The sequence below is a fragment of the Phacochoerus africanus genome, chromosome 11 (assembly GCF_016906955.1).
Source record: "Phacochoerus africanus isolate WHEZ1 chromosome 11, ROS_Pafr_v1, whole genome shotgun sequence".
Classification (NCBI taxonomy): Eukaryota; Metazoa; Chordata; class Mammalia; order Artiodactyla; family Suidae; genus Phacochoerus; species Phacochoerus africanus.
In genome coordinates, this window is record NC_062554.1 from 33,400,508 (window position 1) to 33,425,404 (window position 24,897).

At 34.5% G+C, this 24,897-nt stretch overlaps 1 protein-coding gene across 1 annotated transcript in view; it reads left to right on the forward strand.

Annotated features, from left to right (window-relative positions):
* Positions 1-24,897, forward strand: part of DYNC2H1 (dynein cytoplasmic 2 heavy chain 1) — a 306,581-nt gene that overhangs the window by 27,484 nt on the left and 254,200 nt on the right. Inside the window, exons 14-27 of the mRNA XM_047752686.1 lie at positions 3,288-3,440; positions 4,046-4,144; positions 5,460-5,599; positions 5,683-5,911; positions 6,762-6,889; positions 11,029-11,144; positions 14,196-14,323; positions 17,654-17,803; positions 19,145-19,350; positions 20,319-20,474; positions 20,584-20,698; positions 21,263-21,433; positions 22,676-23,058; positions 24,708-24,840. Coding sequence (XP_047608642.1) covers positions 3,288-3,440; positions 4,046-4,144; positions 5,460-5,599; positions 5,683-5,911; positions 6,762-6,889; positions 11,029-11,144; positions 14,196-14,323; positions 17,654-17,803; positions 19,145-19,350; positions 20,319-20,474; positions 20,584-20,698; positions 21,263-21,433; positions 22,676-23,058; positions 24,708-24,840 — 2,307 coding nt within the window. The remainder of the gene's footprint in view (positions 1-3,287; positions 3,441-4,045; positions 4,145-5,459; positions 5,600-5,682; positions 5,912-6,761; positions 6,890-11,028; positions 11,145-14,195; positions 14,324-17,653; positions 17,804-19,144; positions 19,351-20,318; positions 20,475-20,583; positions 20,699-21,262; positions 21,434-22,675; positions 23,059-24,707; positions 24,841-24,897) is intronic.

Here is a 24,897-nt window from a genome sequence, read left to right on the forward strand (position 1 = left end):
TTTTTTTTTTTTCCAAACCCAAGAGACTGGACACAATTCCCTGTGCTGTACAGTAGGACCCCATTACCCATTTGTTTTAAATGTAACAGTCTGCATCTACTAACCCCAAACTCCCTGTCAGTCCCCCTCTCTCCCCCCACCCTCTGGCAAACACAAGGCTGCCCTCCATGTCCATGATCTGTTTCTATTTTGTAGATAGGTCGTTTGCGATATATAAGTGATATCATATGGTGTTTGTCTTTCTCTTTTTGACTTACTTCACTTAGTGTGAGAGTGTCTGGTTGCATCCATGTTGCTGCAAATGGCATTATTTTGTTCTTTTTTATGGCTAAGTAGTATTCCATTGTGTATATATACCACTTCTTCTTAATCCCTTCATCTGTCAGTGGACGTTTGGGTTGTTTCCATGTCTTGGCTGTTGTGAATATTGCTGCAGTGAACATAGGAGGTCATGTAACTTTTTGAATGAAAGTTTTGTCCTGATATATGCCCAGGAGTGGGATTGTGATCATATGGCAGTTCTATATTTAGTTTTCTGAAGTACCTCTATAGGTACTTTTCCATAGTAGTTGTACCAATTTACATTCCCACCAAGAGTGCAGAAAGGTTCCCTTTTCTCCACATCCTCTCTAGAATTTGTTGTTTATTGACTTGTTAATCATGGCCACTCTAACTGGTGTGAGGTGGTGCCTCATTGTAATCTTGATTTGCATTTCTCTGATAATTAATGACACAGCATTTTTATCACATGCCTGCTGACCATCTGTGTGTATTCTTTGGAGAAATGTCTATTTAGGTCTTCTGCCCATTTTTCTATCGGGTTTTTTTTTGTTGTTGTTGGTGGTGGGTTGTATGAGTTGTTTTCATATTTGGAGATCAAACCCTTGTTGGCTGAATCATTTGGGAAGATTTTCTCCCATTCTATGGGTTGTCTTTTCATTTTTGTCTTTTTAAGGCCACATCCTCGGCATATGTTCCCAGGCTAGGGGTTGGATCAGAGCTATAGCTGCTGGCCTGCACCACAGCCACAGCAATGGGGGATCCAAACCACATCTACAACCTACACCACAGCTCATGGCAATGCTGGATCCTTTAACCCACTGGGCCAGGCTAGAGATCAAACCCACATCCTCATGGATACTAGTTGGGTTCGTTACCACTGAGCCATGACAGGAACTTCTGTCTTTTCATTTTTTTAATGGTGTCTTTTGCTGTGCAGCTTTCAAGTTTAATTAGGTCTCATTAGTTTATTTTTTGTAGTTATTGTCATTACTTTAGGAGGTGGATCAAACAAATGTTGTTATGATTTATGTCAAAGAGCGTTCTGCTTCTGTTTTCCTCTAGGAGTTTTATAGAATCTGGCCTTACATTTAGGTCTGTAATCCATTTTGAGTTTATTTTTGTGTATGGTGTTGGAGAATGTTCTAATTTCATTCTTTTACATGCAGTTGTCCAGTTTTCCCAGCACCGCTTATTGAAGAGTCTGTCTTTCTTGCCTCATTTGTCATATAGATTAGTTGACCATAGGTGCTTGGGTTTATTTCTGGGCTTTCTATCCTGTTCCATTGATTGTTATTTCTGTTTTTGCATCAGTACCATGCTATTGGATGACTGTGGTTTTGTACTATAGTCTGAAGGCAGGGAGCCTGATTCCTCCAGTTCCATTTTTTTCTTTTCACTATTGCTTTGGCTGTTTGAGGTCTTTTATAAAAGTTTCCATACAGATTTTAGAATATTTTGTTCTAGTTCTGTAAAGAATGTAATTGTTAATTTGATAAGGATTGCATTGAATCTGTAGATTGCCTTAGATAGTATTGTGGAAATGCTTTTTTTAAAAAAATCATTCCTTCTTGTTGAGAATATATCTTTTGGCCATGCTCTAAGAGTAGGTTTGCTAGTGACAAATTCTCTTAGTTTTCCTTTGTCTGAGACTGTTTTTATTTTCACACATTCCTAAAGGATATTTTCACCAGATATAATTCATAGTTCAAAGTTGTCTTCTTTTAGCACTTAAAAATAGTGTTCCACTTTCTCTTGGCTCTCATGGCTTCAGCTGAGAAATCTGCTGCCATTAGAATTTTTGTTTCTTTCTAAGTGACACGTTTTTTTTTCTCTGAAATAATGAGGTATAGCATGAAGACAGGGTTAATGTATATTTTTACATTTCTTCTGGGCTCTGCAGATGCCATCCTGCCCAAAGTGGAACACTGATTTGCACTTACTTGTTTCAGATGAGTGGATTGGAAGTTTAGTGCTCCCCTTTGTCCTACTGAACATTCCCATGAAAGTGGGATGCCAACTGGCAATGTCTTGCTGCCTCCAAGCAGAATGTAATCCTAGCTTCCTCCTAGGCCCTGTTCACATGGTTGGGAGGATGTGGAGTGCTGATTCACATGGTTCTGTTGCAGCATAGTGTTGCAGCATAGGTGGTTCTGCTCCCTATTAAGCCCCACCAACACGAGCAAGGGATGGAAGATTAGCTCTCTTCATGGTCCCATTGAAGCTGCAGAAGAGGGTGGGTTTTTATTGGTTTTTGGTTGGAGTAGGGTGAATATTGCTAAAAATATTTTCTGTCCTTAGGCCACTCTTTTCCTGATCCTTTGGCTAGAGGGAAGAGGCTTTTCTTGGAGTTTTTTTTGGTCTGTCTCTGGGAGTGGTTCCAGGTTGGAGGCTTCTCCAGTGTCCTGCCCTGGAATATGGGAGACATTAGGAAAACCCAGGGGTATTTTTTCTCAATTCCCAGGGTTTCTAGGCTTTCTACCTTTTTTCTTTTTATTTCTATTTTCCAGTCTTCCCATGTTTGTTGTGTTATGTCCAGCATTTTTCATTTTTGCTTTTTTTATTTTTCTTTTTATGTTGCACCTGTGACATACGGAAGTTCCCTGGCTAGGGGTAGAATGAGAGCTTCAGCTTCTGGCCTATGCCACAGCCACAGCAGCCCTGGATCTGAGCTGCATCTGCGACCTACACTGCAGCTTGTGGTAACTATGGATCCTTAACCCACTGAGCGAGGCCAGGGATCAGACCCTCATCCTCATGGACACTATGTTGTGTTCTTTACCTGATGAGCCTCTATGGGAACTCCTATATAAGGTTTTTTATTTATAAGAGAGAGAACTTTTATTTATAAGAGAGAGAATGCTTATCATTTATAAAAAGAAAAAATTATTGTGTGCTCTTTTAGCACAGGTCAGTGTTAGCGATAATTGGACTGGTGATGTAGAATATTGAATCTTTTTGAAAAAATAAATGTATTTAAATATTAAATGTCATTTGTTGTACCTTAGAATTCAAAAGCAGGAAGTGGGGGAAAGTCACAGATTACTTGGGATAATCCTAAAGAATTAGAAGGCTACATCCAAAAACTCCAAAATGCTGCTGAACGACTTGCCACTGAAAATAGAAAACTGAGAAAATGGCACACTACATTTTGTGAAAAGGTATGTTTTATTTATAAATATGAATAAGCTATGATATAATACTATTTAAAATTAATTTGGATATAATTTTAGATAACTTCTTATTTGGGGATAATTTGAGACTTAAAATTGCAAAAATAGTATAAAGAATTCACACTTGCTCTTTACCCCACTCTCCCATAACAACTTATGTAAATGTAGTACTGTTATCAAAACTATAAAGTAGACTCTTTTAAATTTGACTAATTTGACTACTTTTTCCACTGATATTCTTTTTTCTTCTCCATGGTCCAATCCAGGGTCCCATTTTGCATTTAGTTGTTGAGGCGCTGTAGTCTCCTTCTCCTCAGTCTTACCTTATTTTGCATAACCTTGATACTTTTGATGAATACTGGCTAGTTATTTTGTAGAACGTCTCTCAATTTGGTTTTTTATGATGATTCGTCATTATTAGATTGGAAAGATACAATTTTGACAGAAATACCACGTAAGTGATGTTTTCCTTTCTCAGTGCATTGATCAGGTATTGATACATCTTATTGAGGTTGAGTTAACCTTGATCACTTGGGTAAGGTGGTACCTGTAAGATTTTTCCACTGAAATTATGATATTCTAATTTTTAACAGGTGGTAGGTCTTATGAACATTGATTTGCTTCGACAGCAGCAGCGGTGGAAAGATGGGTTACAAGAATTGAGAACTGGCTTAGCAAGTGTAGAAGCACAGGTAAAGAGTGTTTTACTTTGTGTCTGCACTTGGAAATATGCCTTTTCAGAATGTGAATATTTGAATTAATGAAAAATTCGTAAAGTTGTCTGTAAATCTTCATTAATGAATTCCTCATAAATTTTAGAATTCAACTAAATTATATATAAAGACTATAAATTAGCAATGCATTTACACTTACAAATGTAAGACTAAGTTCCTATTTGTCTTATGAAATGCCAGATTTAGACTTCATAGTTTTTCTGACTTGGTGCTAAAATATGGATCATTTGTTAGTTTTTTTTAAGACGATTGTTACATCTGTTGTGACAAATTTTAGGCAGAAGCCTAATGATTGAAATAACTCTGTTTCAGAATTTTTTCTTTTTTTTAATGGTAAAATGTCAGTTCCATGTACATTTTGATATGAGATGATCTATGTAAAATTAGTTATTAGAGAGTCTACCTAGCAGCTGGTAATGGGATCTTAGTGGAATATGAGGTAGGTATCTTCCATATTTACATGTATTTTTCAATTCTTAGAACTTTAAGAAGAAATAAAAATTAAAGTATTAGAATTGGCATATTTATGGTTATATGAAGCAAAAAGTATGCAGACTATTCTGAGCATTCTCATATTTTAAATTTATCATGTTTTATTTTTATTTATTTTTATTTTTATTTTATTTTATTTTTTAGGGCTGCACCCACAGCATATGCAAGTTCCCAGGCTGGGCTCGAATCAGAGCTGCAGGTATAGGCCTATGCCATAGCCACAGCAATGTCAGATCAGAGCCACATCTGTGATTTTCACCACAGCTCACAGTAACATGGGATCCTTAACCCACTGAGTGAGGCCAGGGATTGAACCCATGTCCTCACGAATACTAGTTGGATTCATTACTGCTGAGCCATGACAGCAACTCCAAATTTATCATGTTTTTAAATGTATAATGGATTATTTAGGGAGTGGGAAGGGAGTGGAAGGAAGCATTATACTTGATGGGAATTTTTGAAAAAGGATTGATAAATTTATAAATAAACCATTGTTCCTATTGTTGTTTTTAGGATCATAAAATAAAGTCCATATATAAAATACATTTCTATTAACCTGATTTTAACTGACCTTTTAATGTACTCTTTATAAGCATGGATATTAGAGATTTTCACATTTGACTTTATACATTAAAAGTAGCAATTAAGGCATTACATGTTTTAAGATATTTAAGATTAGGGTTTTTTGGCTTATTTTACTAAATGTGATATGAAAGCATTAAACAAAAACTCATTCTACCACCAAATTATTAAACAAAAAAATGTGCATATAATATATTAGGGATTCCAAGCAAGTGACATGCATGCGTGGAAACAGCACTGGAATCATCAACTGTACAAAGCTCTGGAGCATCAGTATCAGATGGGCTTAGAAGCACTTAATGAAAATTTGCCAGAAATAAATATAGACTTAATATACAAGTAAGATTTTTTAAAACCCACTTTAATTTTCAATCTGTAATTTTCCAGCAATATATATTTTACAGTTATTTATTTGCTCACAGACAAGGACGTTTACAATTCAGGCCTCCTTTTGAAGAAATCCGGGCTAAATATTACAGAGAAATGAAGAGATTCATCGGCATTCCTAATCAATTTAAGGGAGTGGGTGAAGCAGGAGATGAATCTATTTTTTCTATTATGATTGATAGAAATGCCAGTGGATTTCTGACTATTTTCAGCAAAGCAGAAGATCTGTTTCGGAGATTGTCAGCTGTTTTACACCAACATAAGGTACGGTTCATGTAATTTTCTATCCTCCTACTACAACATTTTATCTTATTGAGTTAGTATTAAATGTGCAGTGTGTCTTCTGTGGCATAAAATAAATATATGCAAACCCGAGAGTCAAATTTGAGGATTCTTATACAGTCTAGATTGATGCCGAGATGAGTCGAAAGTTTCCCTAAATTTTTTTTTCTATTTAAAGATCAAGAAACTAGGTTTTTTTCCTTTCTTTTCTTCTTTTGAATGTTGTGTCAACTTGGAAATTGATGTGACTCTGTTATTTTAAATTCCCTTCAGAAAAGTATATCATTTTCTTCATACTTTGGATCAATAATCCATGAAGGGAAGCCCTCAAAGTAAATGAAATTGAGATGATTTAACTTCCTAATTTTGTTTAGGGGCATCATACCAGTTCTCCAAAGATAAACCCTCATTGCATTCATTGCTCATGTATTGATTGATTCTGACGTATGACTAGAATTCAACAAAATGTCTTAACTGCCACTGCAATGCTTCTTCTGCATTTTATTTTTCTAGAGTTAATTGAATCTAGATGCTTTCAGATTTGTAGCCTATAATAGCTCTTGGCTTTGCAAAAGTGATTCTGCTTTTGTATATGTCAAATTTGAAAAGAGACTCTAACAAAGTTTTTTCAGTCTCTTCGGAAAGGTTTTATGATCACTCTATGTTTACATATTGTTTTTTTCTATTCATTCTTTAGGATGTGCAGTGATGATTATATTTATGTAATTAAATTTACTTGAAACCTGACATTTGACCCTTTTAATTATTCTTAGTAGTTAGAATCTAATCTTTTAAATGTTACTTTATTTACTAATGTTTTCCATTTAAATAGGAATGGATTGTAATTGGACAAGTTGATATGGAAGCTCTAGTGGAGAAGCATCTTTCTACTGTACATGATTGGGAGAAAAATTTTAAAGCTCTGAAAATAAAAGGGAAAGAAGTAGAACGACTTCCAAGGTATAGTACAGAAGATAAAGTTGTACTTAGGTATCATAGCAGTTTTTGCCATGGGATAGTACAAGTACTCTTCCTTAGTAACACTGAAGTCAAGTCCTCTTCTTACCTCCTCTAGAGCTCAACTATGACACTTGAGAATCATCTGAGTAGGGCATTGCTGAAACTAAAAGAACCTCTCCTAGAGGTTCTGCTGCCTGAGACCTAGTCAGATAGAATAGATTAGGGAAGGAGCTTCTCTTCAGATCTGGTATGAGGATCTAATAATATTTGATGTGCACAGGCACAGTCTAAAAATTGTCAGAGTCTACTACTGAGAGCGTACTGGGGGATATTTGACTCTAATTTTGTATTGCTGATTCCTTTCAGAATGTGCTAGGAGATGCACAAAATGTTCCTGAATCTAGGTATTTCTCTAAAGGTGGAGGAGACCCTCTGAGGGGCATTTCATAACCCAGAATATCCCTCTCACTCTCTGAAATTCATATCACAGGAACCATTCTATGTAATAAGCCTTATGAAGGAAGGGGGTCTTGTTTAATTGTGCATATATTACCTATAAAGGATAATTTAATTGTTATTAATTCATTTGTACATTCTTTTAACAAATATCTGGTGATTCTTTACCATATGTAAAACCTTGTCCTATGGGAGTGCAGAGACGAAGATACCTGACCTGCATTCCAGTATTTATTTTTCTATTTCTTGCTAATAAATTAACAAGTATTCATCTAAGCTACTATGTACATACATATACTCACAGATATTTATTTTATGGATACTTTTGGAAAATATACTGTAAGGTTAGAAAAACTGTATTCTAATTATGTGTTTCAGACACTGTAAGAAGGATATACTTTTTGGGTAGGCTGTCTGTGGCTATCCCTTTCTGTCTATGACTGAATGAGCCTCAATTGCATGTTATCAGTTATTTTCAATTGAAAAGTAGATATTAGTCTTATCCAAGGGATTCTGTACTCAATGAGTACAACTCTGCTGTAATCATATCACTTTATGTTTTAATTCATTAGTAAAATATGGTATAATTTTTTTCTTTATACCAAAATCATCTGTTTTCATGTGTAAAATATTAGAAATTTTGATGTTTTATATTCTAGGATTTCAAAAAATCATATAACCTCATAAAAAAGACAGATTAACTCTTATGATTTGGTGCTTAAGAACTGGATTTTAAAACACTCTACTTAGTGGTGATTGAGAATATATAAATAAAACCTTAAGAGAAAATTGTATTTTTAAAATGAATCTGTGAGTATTCACTGCCTATAACTTGCTAAGAATATTACCTGGCCCTATGTTTTAAAAAGGGCCTTTCTAAATATTTTTTGGCCAAAATTTTGAGACATTTTAAACTTTTTACAATTTAAGATAAATACGAGATTTTATTCAGATGAATGAGTTTGGTTCAAGTTGTGTTTGCTTAGAATAGTACATTTTGCATTAAAAGTACCATGTAGAGAATTAATGTTCTTAAAAGTCTATGCTTTTTTAGTGATTATATTAGAGTTTATTTACCATGTTATGTCAATTTCTGCTATACAGCAAAGTGACCCATTACACATATACATACATTCTTTTTCTCACATTATCCTCCATCATGTTCCATCACAAACGACTGGCTATAGTTCCCTGTGCTATACAGCAGGATCTCATTGCTTATCTATTCCAAATGCAATGGTTTGCATATACCAACCCCCAACTCCCAGTCCATCCCACTCTCTCCCCCTCCCCTTTGGCATTCACAAGTCTCTTCCCCATGTCCTTGAATTTCTTTATTTTCTGTATATAGGTTCATTTGTGCCATATATTAGATTCCAGATATAAGCGATATCATGTGGTATTTGTCTTTCCTTCTGACTTATGTCACATAGTATGAGAATCTCTAGTTGCATCTATGTTGCTATTTATGGCTGAGTAGTATGCCATTGTGTATATGTACCACATCTTCTTAATCCATTCATCTCTCGATGGACATTTAGGTTGTTTCCATGTCTTGGCTGTTGTGAATAGTGCTGCAATGAACATAGGGGTGCATGTATCTTTATGAATGAAAGTCTTGTCTGGATATATGCCAAGAGTGGGATTGCTGGATCATATGGTAGTTCTATATTTAGTTTTCTGAGGTACCTCCATGTTGTTTTCCGTAGTGGTTGTACCAATTTACATTCCTGCCAACAGTGTAGGGGGGTTCCCTTTTCTCCACACCCTCTCTTGCATTTGTTATTTGTAGACTTACTAATGATAGCCATTCTGACTGGTGTGAGGTGGTACACCATGTAGTTTTGATTTGCATTTCTCTATCAATTAGTGATGTTGAGCATTTCTTCTTGTGCCTGTTGGCCATCTGTATGTCTTCTTTGGAGAAATTTGTTTTGTTTTTATAAGTTTTTTTTTGTTTTGTTTTGTTTTTATAAGTTTTTTAAAAATACTAAAAAGTACCAGCTATAATGGAAAAAAATAAAAATACTAAAAAGCACAATGACAAGTGCTGTCATTATTTGATGACGTTAGTACACAAGCTTACAAAATTTGGATCATTCCATTTTCTGCTATTTTTATTTAAACTAATCATTAGTTTTTCACCATATTATTACCTGGTCCTAAAAAATATGATTTTTTTTTACCACACTCGTGGCATGTGGAAGTTCCTGGGCCAGACAGGGATCACACTACGCCGCAGCAGTGAGCGAGCCATTGCAGTGACAATGCCCAATCCTTAACCCACTGCACCACAAAAGAACTCCTAGATTTTATTTTATTTTATTTTATTTTATTAATTTTATTAATTTTATTTTATTTTATTTTATTTTATTTTATTGTCTTTTTAGGGCCGCACCCACGGCATATGGAGATTCCCAGGCTAAGGGTAGAATTGGAGCTGTATCTGCTGGCCTGCGCCATAGCCACAGCACTGTGGGATCCAAGCCTCGTCTGCGACCTACACCACAGCTCACAGAAATGCCAGATCCTTAACCCACTGAGCAAGGCCTGGGATCGAGCCCATGTCCTCATGGATACTAGTTGGGTTCATTAACCACTCAGCCACAGTGGAAACTCCAAAGAACTCCTGATTTTGAATTGTATGGCTGTATAATAATTTATTTAGCCATTCCTATTTTTAGCTTATTTCTAATTTTTCACTATTATAATTAATACTTTGATGAAGATATATAAATCTTGGAGACTTCCCTGAAAATTTCTTTAGGATAAATTCTGAGAGTGAAGTTACTAAGATAAAAGAATATACCTATATTAAAATTATTTGATGTAGATCGCTAAATTGCTGTTTGCCAAAGTTGCATTATTTTGTACTTTGACCAGCAGTTCTAAAGAGTTCTGTTTATCCATGTGACTGAAAATATAAATTAACAATTCATTGCATTTTTATAAATTAGGCAGGTATAAAATGGTATTTTATTATTTTGTTTTAGTGACTTAATAAAGTATATTCACTTTCTATCTTTATTTTCTTTCCCCTATCATAATTGTTGGTTTATTAACTATAGGATAGTGATTTTATTTTATAAATCTTTAAATAAGTGCATTTTACACCGTGACAAGCAAAGGATGTAAACATTTAAATATATTCATGTTGATAGCTTAGAAATTCATAATGTACTACTTTTTTTGTGTGTTCTTTTTAGGGCTGTATATAGAGGTTCCCACGCTGGGGGTCTAATCGGAGCTACAGCTGCAGCCTATGCCACAGCCACAGCAATGCCAGATCTGAGCTGTCTCTGCAACCTACACCACAGCTCACAGCAACGCCTGATCCTTAACCCACTGAGTGAGGCCAGGGATTGGACCCACAACCTCATAGTTCCTAGTCAGATTCCTTTCTGTTCTGTCACGACGGGAACTCCCATAATGTGCTGCTTTTTAAAAAACTGAAGCATTGCATGATTAAAAACTGTAGTATTATGATAAAATCATTGTTTAATGACAAACTTCATAATAATATGTGTAAGGCATTTTTGCTGAGTAAAATCAAAATGTTTTTTAAAGATCGCAGTAATACTTTTGGGTGATTTTGAAGAATGTATTACATAAAATCGTATTATAATCACTTTTTTCTTTAATTACTCTGTTTCATGTCAAATATGTCCATTGTCATTTTTCAGTTCCGTCAAGGTAGATTGTTTAAATATTAACTGTAACCCTGTGAAGACAGTAATTGATGATCTCATCCAGAAGTTATTTGACATGCTTGTTCTTTCTTTGAAGAAGTCCATCCAGGGTAAAGACAGTTTTTGATTTTTATAGTTATGAAATATGAATCTCAATTATGATTATGTCGCTGAGAAAAGTAGGTAATTCTGGTATAATGCATTTCTCCTTATCTCTTCAAATGACTACAGGCATACCTCAGAGATATTGAGGGTGGGTCCCAGACCACCTCAATAAAGAGAATATTGTGATAAAGCAAATCATATGAATTTTTTGCTTTCTCAATGATTATAAAAGTTATCTTCACATATACTGTAGTCTTTTAAGTGTCAGTAAGCATTATGTCTAAATAAACAGTATATATGTCTTAACTAGAAAATATTTTATAACTAAAAAATGCTAACCACCCATCTGAGCTTTCAGTGGGTCATAATCTTTCTTCTGGCAGAGGGTCTTGCCTTGATGTTTATGTCTGCTACTGATCAGATTGGTGGTTGCTGAAGGTTGGGGTGGCTGTGGAAATTTCTTAAATTGAATGTCAGTCAATGGAGTGTGCTGCATTCACTTTCTTAAATTGAACATCAGTCAGTGAAGTATGCTGCATTGATTGACTCTTTGTAAAATGCTGTTTGGTAGCATTTTACTCAGCAGTCAATCTCCTCAAACCCTGCCCTTGCTTCATTAACTTTGGTATATTGAAGGTATGTATGTAATATTGTAAGTCCTTTCCTGTCATTTCAACAATCTTCACAGCATCTTTGCTAGGACTAGATTCTCAGAATTACAAGTAACCAGTTTCTTTGCTTATCTGTAAGGAGTATCTCCTTAGAGCTCAAAGTTTTATTATGAGATTACAGCAATTCATTTGTATCTTCAGGCTACATCTCTAATTCTAGTTCTCTTGCTGTTTTCATCACATCTTTAGTTACTTCCTCCAGTGAAGTCTTGAATCCCTCAAAATCATCCCTGAGCATTGGAATCAACTTCTTACTCCTACGTTAATATCATTAACATTGATATTTTGACCTCTTCCCCTGAGTCATGAATGTTCTTAATGGCATCTAAGGTAGTGAATCCTTTCCATTAGGTCTTCAGTTTATTTTGCCCAGACCCATCAGAGGAACCACTGTCTCTGGCAGCTATACACTTATGAAATGTATTTCTTAAAAAGTAAGACTTGGAGTTCCTTTTGCAGCTCAGCAGAAATGAACCCAACTGGTATCCTTGAGGATGCAGGTTTGATCCCTGGCCCCAGTGGGTTAAGGATCTGGTGTTGCCATGAGCTGTGGTGTAGGTCACATGTGTGGCTCAGATGCTGCATTGCTGTGGCTGTGATATAGGCCAACAACTGCAGCTCCAATTCGACCCCTAACCTGGAAATTTCCACATGCCGCAGATGTGGCCCTAACAAAAAGAAAAAAACTAAGACTTGAATGTTGTAATTATTTCTTGATCCACGGTCTGCAGAATGGATGTTGCGTCAACAGGTGTGAAAACAACATGAATCTCCTTCCTTGTATATCTCTGTCAGAGCTCCTGTGTGGCCAGGTGCATTGTCAATAAGCAGTTATATTTTAAAAGCAACCTTTTATTCTGAGCAATAGGTCTCAATGGTAGACTTAACTAATCAGTAAAATATGTTGTAAACAAGTGTGCTGTCTTCAGGCTTTGTTGTTTCATTGATAGAGCACAGGCAGGATAGATTGAAAGTAATTCTTAAGTGGCTTAGGATTTTTGAAATTGTAAATGAACATTGGCTTCAACTTAAAGTCACCAGCAGCGTTAGCCTCTAACAAAATAGTCAGCCTGTCTTTTGAGGCTTCGAATGCAGGTATTGACTTCTTGCCTCTAGCTATGAAAGATTGTATCACCTTTTAATAGAAGGCTGCTTCATCTACACTGAACATCTTTTGTTTGCTAGAGCAACTTTCATTAATTATCTTAGCTAGATCTTTTGGATAACTAGCTTCAGCTTTTGTATCAGTACTTGCTGCTTCACCTTGTACTTTAATGTTATAAAGATGGCTTCTTTCTTTAAATCTCATGAACTGACCTATGTTGGCTTCAAACTTTTCTTCTGCAACTTCCTCACCTCTCTCAGACTTCATAGAATTGAAGAAAGTTGGGGCTTTCTCTTGCTTAGGCTTTGGCTTAAGGGACTGTTTTGGGCTGGTTCGATCTTCTATCCAGCCCACTAAAACTTTCTCCATATCAACAGTAAGTCTTTTGTTTTCTTAGTCGTTTGCGTGTTCACTGGATTAGCACATTTAATTTGCTTTAAGAACTTTTCCTTTGGCTACTATGTTGGTGCAAGGGGTTTGCTTTCCAGCCTGTCTCATCTTTAGACATGCCTTCTTCACTAAGTTTAATTATTTCTAGGTTTTGATTTAGAGTGAGAGAAACGTGACTTTTTCTTTTACTTGAACATTTAGAGGCTACTTTAGGGTTATTAATTGGCCCAATTTCAATATTATTGTTTCTTAGGAAATAGGGAGATAGTCAGAATATATACAACATTTATTGGTTAAATTCACTGTCTTACATGGGCATGATTAATGGCGCCCCAAACAATTATAATATTAACATCAAAGATCACTGATTATAGACCACCATAACAAATATAATAATAATGAAAAAGTTTGAAATATTGTGCGAATTACGAAAATATGACAAGAGACATGAAGTGAACAAATGCTTTTGGAAAAATGGCACTGTAAACTTGATCTGTACAAATTTGCCACAAACCTCCAATTTTTGAAAAATGCAGTGTCTACAAAGTTCAATCAAGTGAGGCACTATAAAATGAGGTATGCCTGTACTATTTTCCAAAATATGAGTGTTTCTTTTTTCCTTTAAACTGATGTATTTTAGCATATTATTTAAAGACTAAAAAATGTTACCAATTTTGAATAAAACTTGTTAAGAATCAGTGTATTTTAATTTTTTTCTCAAAATTTAAAGATATAAAACAATTAGTTTCATTTTGATTAGTCTATATTTTGAATTTTATTTCATGGAAACAAATGAAAATTTAATATTTTACTGTATTTCATATAATGATTATGTAATTGAGTATTTCTGGAGTTAATAACATTTCCTATATTTCATTGTTACTATTCAGCTCATTTACATGAAATTGATACATTTGTTACTGAGGCTATGGAAATCTTAACAATTATGCCCCAGTCGGTGGAAGAGATAGGTAATGCAAATTTACAATATAGTAAGCTACAAGAACGGAAGCCAGAGGTGAGAATCATAAACTTATTTATTTATTTTGTACTGTACTAGAGATGTTTCTTTTGGGTAATCTTGTGTGATTTAGAAACATAATATAATTTCAATATTATAAAGAAGTCCATATAATCTAGTCTAATTGGTCAGTTCATGATTAGACTCTTTTTTTTTTTTTTTTTGCTGTTTCTTGGGCCGCTCCCACAGCATATGGAGGTTCCCAGGCTAGGGGTCTAATCGGAGCTGTAGCCACAGGCCTATGCCAGAGCCACAGCAACGCGGGATCCGAGCCGCGTCTGCAACCTACACCACAGCTCACGGCAACGCCGGATCTTTAATCCACTGAGCAAGGGCAGGGATCGAACCCGCAACCTCATGGTTCCTAGTCGGATTCGTTAACCACTGCACCACGACGGGAACTCCTTTTTTTTTTTTTTTTTTTTATGATTAGACTCTTGATGTTATGTTGGTGTAATGAAACAGTAAGAGTAATGCTTATTATTGTTTTCAGAAGTATTTGTAGTCTTTTTTATGATGTGGCTTATTAGGATAAAACCAAACTTAGATAATTCATGCTGTTGATTCCAGGGTTGTACTTTTAGGAATGCTAACATATGAAGTTAGAGCTGAGTTAGGAATAGACACACACACACGTGCACACACACACACACACACAGTCACACTCTCACATATGGTGGAAGAGCTCATATAGAGACAAATAGTAAACAGTGGTAAAGATTCATAGAAATAGTATCCAGAAGGCATGAGCCTAGAATAAGTAAGCCAGAGTTTTATAGAATATATTATAGATGATCTTAGTTATGTTTAGACGAGTAGAGAAATAATTCAAAATAGAATACAGACTTTTATATGTTCCTTTTATGGGATGGACTTAAAATTGTAAGATAGATTAGAGGTGAGTGAAATAATATGTCTTCATTGTGGAAGGAATTACAAACTTTAAAGGTATAAAGAGGGTTTAAAGACAAAGTAATGTATTTGTCTATAGGATGAAGTAACTAAAGAAGGAATGACATTATAAGCTATGGTAATTAGCTTGATCACAGAGGCATTCATTCATTAATTTATATGACAGGTACTTAGAGATCACCTGATAGATTCCAGCTATCATATTGGGAGTTGTGGTTGTACCATATATGTGCTGTATCTCATGGAATTCAGATTTGTGTTTGTGTGTGTGTGAGCGAGAGAGAGAGAGAGACGGAGACAGAGACAGACAGAAATAGAGTGAGGGGAGCAAGAGGAGCTAGAGCAGTGAGAGAATGAGCATGCTCGAATGGGAGATGTTTCTACAGGTGGGTGATCGTGGAGACCTTCTCAGATGACATCTAAACTGAGATCTGAAAACTAAGGAAGCAACCATTCTAAGATTTAGGGGGCAGAAAAAACAGCCGATACAAAGATCTTAAGGCAGAGAAGGAGCTTGGTATGCTCAAGGAAGAGATAGATATATATTGTCAAGAAAAGGAGTTATTAAGAAAGCCATATTTTTCAAGGAAAAAATGGTTTGAAGTGAAATTGAAGAGGTAGGCAAGGGCCAGATTATGAAGGTTCTTTTAGACAATCCTAAGTTTTAATTTTTTTCTAAGAGTAATAGAAAGTCCTTAGAGGAATTTAAGCGGGGAAGGGACATGGTGTCTTTAACATTTTGAGGCGATGACTGTGGCTGCTCTGTAGGGAATGAATTGGAGGAAGACCAAAGAAGCAGAGATTCCAGTAGTAGGATATTGCAATTGGAAGACAAGTGATGATTGAAGCTTGTACCATGTAGTAGCAGAGGATATGAGAAAGAGCTGGAGAGCTTGATGATGTATTTTAGAGTTACAAGCAAGGTTTTCTGATGCATTAAAAGTAGATGGGTGTTAAGGAAAGAGAAATAAACGTGTCCCCTAAGTTTTTGGCTTGGGCAGCTGGGAAGCTAAATGGTACCATTTACTGAGATGAGGACTGAGGAGGAGAGTTTGGAGATTGGAAGTGGTTCAGATTGAGGTGCCATGTAGAATTTAGAGTAAAGGTAAAGATGGAATATATATTTGGAAGTCATCTATATATTCATGATATTTAAAGCCATAGGATTCAACAGTAGATATATAGTAGAGGATATAAGATTCAGGTTGAGCATTCCAGAATTTAGAGTTCAAGCATAGATGGAGGTAGCAAAGGAGATTTATAGTGAAGTGGGACAAAAGACATGAAGTGTATCATCAAAAAAAAAAAAAGGAGAGAAATATATGTATGTTCAGAAGAATATGTGAAGCAGGACATAGCATGTGACAGTATAAAGAGCTGGTCAGAATCTAGGTCATGTGAGCCACATTAAGGATCTTAGGTTTGATTTTGTGGATACTAAAGAGTTGTTGGATTTAAGCAGCAAATTGTTACAGAATTGTGTTTCGATATGTCTCTCTGTTGGTACATGGATTTGAAGAAGTAGGAATGCTTGCAGGTAGCCTTGGGAACTGTTGTAATGTTTTTACAGGCTAAGTTCTGTTCACGTGTAGGAAATTAGAATCCTTCGTCTACTGTCTACTATTTTTACTCTGAGTTTCCTAGTACAACATGTTCTTGGTTCATTGTTTTTCTCTGTTTCTCAGGTGAAGCTGATTCTGCTCAGGAATTGCAAACTGGTCATTGAGATATATTTGAATTTTTGGATGTTTTTATGTTTGCACAGTGATTTTTAAATACCGTTCAGTGGATTTGATTGCTTTGTTGAGTAGTAAAAGTACAGATATAAATTATAGGACACTTGTTTGTGGTGCTTTAAAGGCTTAGAAGCAGTTTGAGCAGTTTAATACTTATTGACCTATACCCAGACTGTTTAACAAACTTCTAATTATATATGATTCAGGGCCTTTCAGGGAGAAACTGAATATAGGCCTTTGATTCTGCATCTTCAGTTGTCCCTTTCTTAAGCACCTTTTCTCCATGACTTTCTCTTCTCTATTAAGATAATTTAGTTAACTTATGCTCTTAGATAATCACCAAGCATAGTTCTTTTAGAAGCCTCTTTAGCATTTTTTGAGTGGAACTTTTATAATATGAACTTTGGTTTGAACAGCTGTAGTATTGTCTTTAGGTCACAGTTTAATTCAGTCTCATTGTACCACTTTCATTATCCTTTTTAACCTCTGATGTTCAAGTGCCTTAGTTGAGTTTGTATGTAATGAGTATTAGAAACATCATATCAAGGAATTTAACAAATTATTTAAAGGCAACAATCTTTATTTAAAAAAGCAAATCGTGATACAATTTAAAATAAATGGAATCTTAAGAAATTTGATAGAATCAATCGTTTTTCACGTGTTATATTTTAACCTTTAGATTTTGCCCTTATTTCAAGAAGCTGAAGATAAAAACAGACTTTTACGAACTGTAGCAGGTGGAGGTTTAGAAACAATTAGCAATCTGAAAGCTAAGTGGGATAAATTTGAGTTGATGATGGAAAGTCACCAACTTATGATTAAAGATCAGGTGAGAACCTTTCAGTCATTTTGTTAAAATGGAAACAGTATTTTCTCACTTAAGATTCTTTGCTTATCTTTATTCCATTATAGCTCAGATTTATAAGAATTTTATATTGCTGATGAAATTGACCTCCCATAGTACTTCTAAATAGTAAAACACTTTGTATGCATGATGATCATGTCATAATTTATCTTCAGTTTCTACCACACCAGGAATGCATGTAATGTTATTTTCAGTCTTTCTTGTGAATAAATTTGTCACTTTCAATGTATGGTGTCTTTTATGAATATTATCTGGAAGTTGTATACATCTATTGCACTCAAATTCTATTGACCAGAACTTAGTCTTATGGCTGTTAGCTGCATGGGAGCCTGGAAAATGCCCTGCTTTGTCAAGCAGCGGTATACTCAAAACAACTGGCAGTCACTGATCAAACATTTTTTTCACATTAATTTTGTTGATGTTTATGATGGCTGCTGTTAATTACATGAATGATTTTGTAATGATGATGTTTGCTATGTATCTCTTGTTATGTAAGTTTATTTATTTATTTATTTATTGTCATTTTGTCTTTCTAGGGCCTCACCCGCGGTATATGGAGGTTCCCAGGCTAGGGGTTCAATCGGAGCTGTAGCTGCTGGCCCATGGCACAGCCACAGCAACACCAGATCCAAGCCTTATCTGCAACCTTCACCACACCTCATGGTAATGTAGGATCCTTAGCCCACTGAGTGAGGCCAGGGATTGAACCTGTGTGCTAGTAAGATTTGTTTTCGCTGAGCCATGATGGGAACTCCTGTTTTTGAGTTTTTTTTAATTATACATGGAATCATAATTAAAAATAACCTTTTGAAAAATTTATATTGATACTTTTTAATCTTTTTTTTTCTTTGTCTTTTTGCCTTTTCTAGGGCTGCTCCCTTTGCACATGGAGGTTCCCAGTCTAGAAGTCTAATTGGAGCTGTAGCTGCTGGCCTGTGCCAGAGCCACAGCAATGTGGGATTTGAGCCGCGCCTGCGACTTACACCACAGCTCATGACAACGCCAGATCCTCAACCCACTGAGCAAGGCCAGGGATCGAACCCGCAACCTCATGGTTCCTAGTCGGATTCGTTAACCACTGCACCACGACGGGAACTCCACTTTTTAATCTTTTTATTTTTTAACTTTTTTTAGGTTTTTATTTTTTCTATTATACTTGATATACATTGTTCTGTTGATTTCAGCTGTACAGCAAAGTGGGAATATTTTTTTGACCTTTAAATAGAAAACGTTAGAAATAAAAATGTGAATGTAAAATAAGATTTTTACTTTGACTTAAATTATGTAAACTCTATTGGCTTACAGATTGAAGTGATGAAAGGAAATGTGAAATCACGTCTTCAGGTCTATTATCAAGAACTGGAAAAATTTAAAGCTCGTTGGGACCAACTAAAGCCTGGTGATGATGTTATTGAAACTGGCCAGCAAAATGCTCTTGATAAAAGTGCAAAGTCAATAAAAGAGAAAAAAATTGAGTTTGATGATCTGGAGGTCACAAGAAAAAAGCTGGTGTATGTTTTTTCTTTAAAACTGATAGTGTTCATTTTCAAAAAAAGTTTTATATTCACTTATTAGGCTAGTAATGTTCTTATATCTATGTCTTTTCTTATAAACTTTAGCAGTTTTAAAAGTACCAGTATAAAATGCCCAGGCTACTGCCTCCTTAGGAGTTGTCGAATTATATTAGGATTTTAAGAGAAAAGCAAATTTCTGGTTAGGTATAGAAATAGAAATAATACAAGTAATAATATGAAATTAAGTAATAATGGAAAATTAAATTTAATTCAAAGTTAAATTAAGAAGGTGGAATACTTGCTTTCTGTGGTCTCATTGTATTTAAAAATATAACGTATAAAATTAATGGAAAATCACTTATAGAGCTTCTGAGAAAAAAAATTAACTTAGCAAAATGATGAGACTTCAAAGAAAAACATTTGTTTTATAGTACAGAATTACAAGATATTAAATTTAATCATTGTTTTAGATTTGGTCTGTTTAGGTGAGTGAGTCCATAAATTAATTGCCTTCATAGCCGAATGGAGGTTTTAGTACCACAATTATTAATTGGCATTACACTAATTAGATAAAGAATATCGTATATTCTAGAAGCCATTTTGATTGAAAAGAATATTAATGGATAATAATATTAATCTATTCTCAGATCAATTCATAAATATATACAATTCTATATATATTTAGGAGATATATTCAATGTAATGATGTTTATCACCAATTTTCTTTTGACTCTTTGGGAAAAAAATGCCTGTTAATGAATTTAGAAGAGCCCATAGCTAGGTAGTTATAGTAGAACTGTCATGTGAAGTACCATAGTCCCCCACTCACTACCTCCACTATCAGATACGTTCACATAAATATACACACAGGGAATACAGTTAACTTATTAATTAGTTAAATTTATTGATATTTAACAGTTTCTCTTTTTTAAAATCTAATGATATTTTGCTTCTTGTTGCTATAGTGATGACTGCCATCATTTTGGACTACAAGAGCCCAACTTCTCTTTGGCATACAGCATCTCTAAGGACATTGAGAGCTGTGCACAAATTTGGGCCCTTTATGAAGAGTTTCAACAAGGACTTCAAGAAATGGCCAATGAAGATTGGATTACTTTTCGGTTTGATTCATGAACAATATTTATATCCTAATAATTTTGTGGTGGTTTGGGGGATGTAAATTTGATATGTTTCTGGGGAAAAAAAAGATGTGTTTCTGGTATTTTACAGGACTAAGACCTATCTGTTTGAGGAATTTTTGATGAACTGGCATGACAGATTAAGAAAAGTTGAGGAGCATTCAGTAATGACAGTGAAATTACAATCAGAGATTGACAAATATAAAGTAAGATAGTTTTACTAATCCTACCATTTAAAAATCATGTTTGGAGCTTTCATATGTCTTCCTGTTATATAGTGACTGAACTGTAATTTTAGTTTATACATTTTTTTAATGATTCCATTACGTGGAAAAAATAGAAAATATAGAGTAAACCATAGCAGCCGCTGGTGTTTCTGCTTCAATTTTAAAGAAGTTATAACTAAGAAATTTATGGTTAAAGTTATAATTTGAAGTGTTTGTAACTATATTGCTATGACTTAGCAATTAGGATATAGGTCATTTGGCTTATTTAGGATATAGGTCATATTCTACAACTATAAAAATAGAAATATTTTAGGTCATGTTTTAAAATATATAAAGCTACAAAGGGAAATTTGCAGCATGTATCCACAATAATGTTTAACAAAAAGCTTTATACAGTTCTATTTGAGAATTTGATATTTTAAGATTGTTAAATAACATAGAGTAATTCGGAATGTTATAGATAATAATAAAATTAAGCAACACCTTGCATTTTGCTAATATATATATGTACGTATGTCTTTTTCCTCCTCTTCTTTTTAACAGATTGCAGTTCCTATCTTGAAATATGTAAGAGGGGAGCATCTTTCTCCGGATCACTGGCTTGACCTTTTTCGTCTACTCGGCCTTCCTAGGGGAACTAGTCTAGAAAAATTACTTTTTGGTGATCTGCTTAGAGTAGCAGATACAATTGTTGCCAAAGCTTCAGACCTTAAAGTAAGAATCGCTTTTATAGGTATCTCATAGATCTGACCATTGTTAACATACAATTTTCCTTTATATTTTGTTTAAATAAAATAGCAAGTTAAATTTCTTTCTTTCCTTGAAGTAGTGACAAGGTTCCATTATTTCAGTATTCTTTCATTAGTAATACATCTGAATCCATAGATGGGGGGTATAGAAACAATGTAATCCCCTTCTTAAGAGAGAAAACATATGAAATAAAGTGCCTTCTTTAAGAAGGGAGTCAGCTTTAATCAAAAAACAAGTACAAATCTTTTTACATAAAATACATTTAAAATTATAGGATATGTTATAAAAAGAAGCTAAATGGTACAGAAATTCAGAGAACTAAATAAGGAATCACTCCGCTAACAGGTTTAGCAAAGGTATTTTGTAAAAGTAAAACTTGCACAATTATATCATAAATAGCAGATTTTCTATTTTCTGTCTGCCCATTCAATGTAAAAATGAAAGGATTCTTTTTTTTTTTCTTGCTTTTTAGGGCCACTCCTATGGCATGTTGAGGTTCCCAGGCTAGGGGTTGAATTGGAGCTGTAGCCACTGGCCTATGCCACAGCCACAGCAACACCAGATCTGAGCCACATCTGCAACCTACACCACAGCTCACGGCAACACCAGATCCTTAACCCACTGAGTGAGGCCAGGAATCGAACCTGCTTCCTCATAGATGCTAGTCAGATTCGTTTCTGATGAGCCATGAAGAGAACTCCTAAAAATGAAAGGATTCTTGATGACAAATTGTTTTGTTTTCTATCTATTATATATCCTTTTATATTTGCCAATAATCTTGGAGCTTATGTAGATAATCATAAGCTTAAAAAATATGCCATAGGAGGTAACTCTAGATGATTGTTAATCATTTTAGATGTATTGGAACTTACAGTTAAGTTACAATAAAATTGCTGCGGTCTGAAAATTTTAAATATTTTTGTGTTTTGCAACAGATGCTTAAATTTTCCATTTTGTTTTTAGAAGTAAAAAGCATAAGGCAGAACTTTGTATTTTGATCATGTGGACCTAGATACTTAATATCTGATATCGCTTGATATGTTAGCCAGTAATTCTCTTGGACTGCATGTAAAATATATCCACTTACACTTTTTTTTGGCCTTATAGTCAAAAGCCAAATAAAAGTATATCTTCTTATAAAATAGGTATCTTATAACTTATATGATAATGTTGAAATAATAAATATGGATATTTCGTATTGAATAGGATTTAAATATTCGGGCGCAAGGTGAAGTTACAATCAGAGAAGCTTTACGTGAACTTGATCTTTGGGGAGTTGGAGCAGTATTTACATTGACTGATTATGAAGACAGCCAAAGTCGAACTATCAAGCTGATTAAAGACTGGAAAGATATGGTAAATCAAGTTGGAGATAATAGATGCCTTCTTCAATCTTTAAAGGATTCTCCTTATTATAAAGGATTTGAAGATAAAGTATCAATTTGGGAAAGAAAACTTGCAGAGTTAGATGAGTACCTACAGAATTTAAACCATATTCAGAGAAAGTGGGTATATTTGGAACCCATTTTTGGCCGTGGAGCATTGCCAAAGGAACAGACACGCTTCAACAGAGTTGATGAAGATTTTAGGTCAGTATAAAGACGTATGACAGTTTTTTATTCATATTCATATTGCGAGGTACTTAAACAAGTTAGTTACTTTTACATTATTAATGTTACCTGTGTCTTCAATTTTTTTTTCTGCAAGTCTTCCTGAGAAACTGTTTTCTATCATTCAGCTATTTACTTCTTAAATCATTTTGCTCTGGTTTCTCTCTTTACTATGCTACCTAATATTATAATGTTTCCATAGTATAATGATAGTAGTGATGATAATATTACTGATATATGACCTAATATTTCCTGAAGTTAGCAATGACTTTCCTATTATAAATCTGATGGACATTTTTCATTTCTCATTTTACTTTATCTCTGATTGGTACTTAATAGACTTGAACATATCTTCTTTCTTGGAAAAGCTACTCTGCTTCTGTGATACTGTTCTCTTTGTTTTTTTTCTCTGTCTCTCTGGTTCTACTCTTGGTTCCTAGTCCTCAGCCCTCTCTAAACATTTAGATGTAGACATTCCCCAGCCTTAGGTTCTTTTCTCATTCTGTAATGTTTTTTCCATAATTATCTTAACCATTCTAGAATCAGTTCTCTTTTATTTGTTGAAATTTCCTCACATATATTGAGGTTATATGTCTCTTCTGAGCTTCAAATGTACTAAACATCCTCAACATGTCAAAACTAAATTCATGAGTTTACCCCCAATGACTTTCCCACAAGTCTTTTCTCTTTCTGATTTCTTTCCCAATAAATGGTACCACCTAATTGTGCAAAGCAGAAGCATAATGGTTATCTTAGACTTCTCCCTCCACTTCCAAATCCACTAAGTTACCAAATTTTGTTGACTCTAACCTACTTGTCTATTATATCTCTTATATCTCTACTTCTTTGATTTATTCTAAAGTATTTTATTGTCACTCACTTGGATTACTGCCTAATCTTGTGACTTATTCTTGTCTTCTCCAGTAAGGTTTTTTTTTTGTTTTTTTTTTTTCATACAACAGTCAGAGTAGTCTTTAAAAATAAAGTCACATCACTTTTTTCCTTTATGACATTAAGTAAAGCTTTAAAATGGTTTTCTCTTGCTCTGAGGATAACGCACATCAGAGGATATGCTTCTTACCTGTTTCTCTAGCCTTTTCTTGTGCTGCTCTCCTTTTTTGGCTTTAGCTATTCTAGCCTTTAGTTTCTCAAACATACCAAGCTCTTTCTCAAAGTCTTTGTCAGAAATTGTTTCCCTCCTACTCATTGACTTTAAATTATTCATCATTCAAATCCCAGTTTAAATTACTTCCTGTAAGATGTCATAGGTTAGGGGTTGTCCCATTAACAATCCTTTGTACTTTTGCTTCTTAGCATTTATCTTAATTTTATTTGAATATTTGGACAAGTTATTTTATATCTGTCACTGGACCTTTATCTCTGTGAGGTAGGGCTGCATATTTGTTTACTGAATGAATGAAATAGGAGAATGTGCAATGATGGGGGTTAAAAATGGTAATGAAATATTATTAATTAATATTAATATTATTAATCTACTAGAAGCATAATGATGTGTTGCTGTTATAATTATGTTACTAGTTTGTTTTAAGCAGGCAAAAAGTCTCCATATCTCTCAGCCAGAAATGGTTAAAATAGGTGTGAAAACACCTTTTTTTTTCTTTCTTCAGATCAATAATGACTGACATCAAGAAAGACAATAGAGTCACGACATTAACTACTCATGCAGGAATCAGAAATACTCTACTTACGATACTTGATCAACTTCAAAGATGCCAGAAATCATTAAATGAATTTTTAGAGGTATGTTTTTAGAAAAAATCCTTATATAATAAATTATAGCATACTTTAATACCTTAA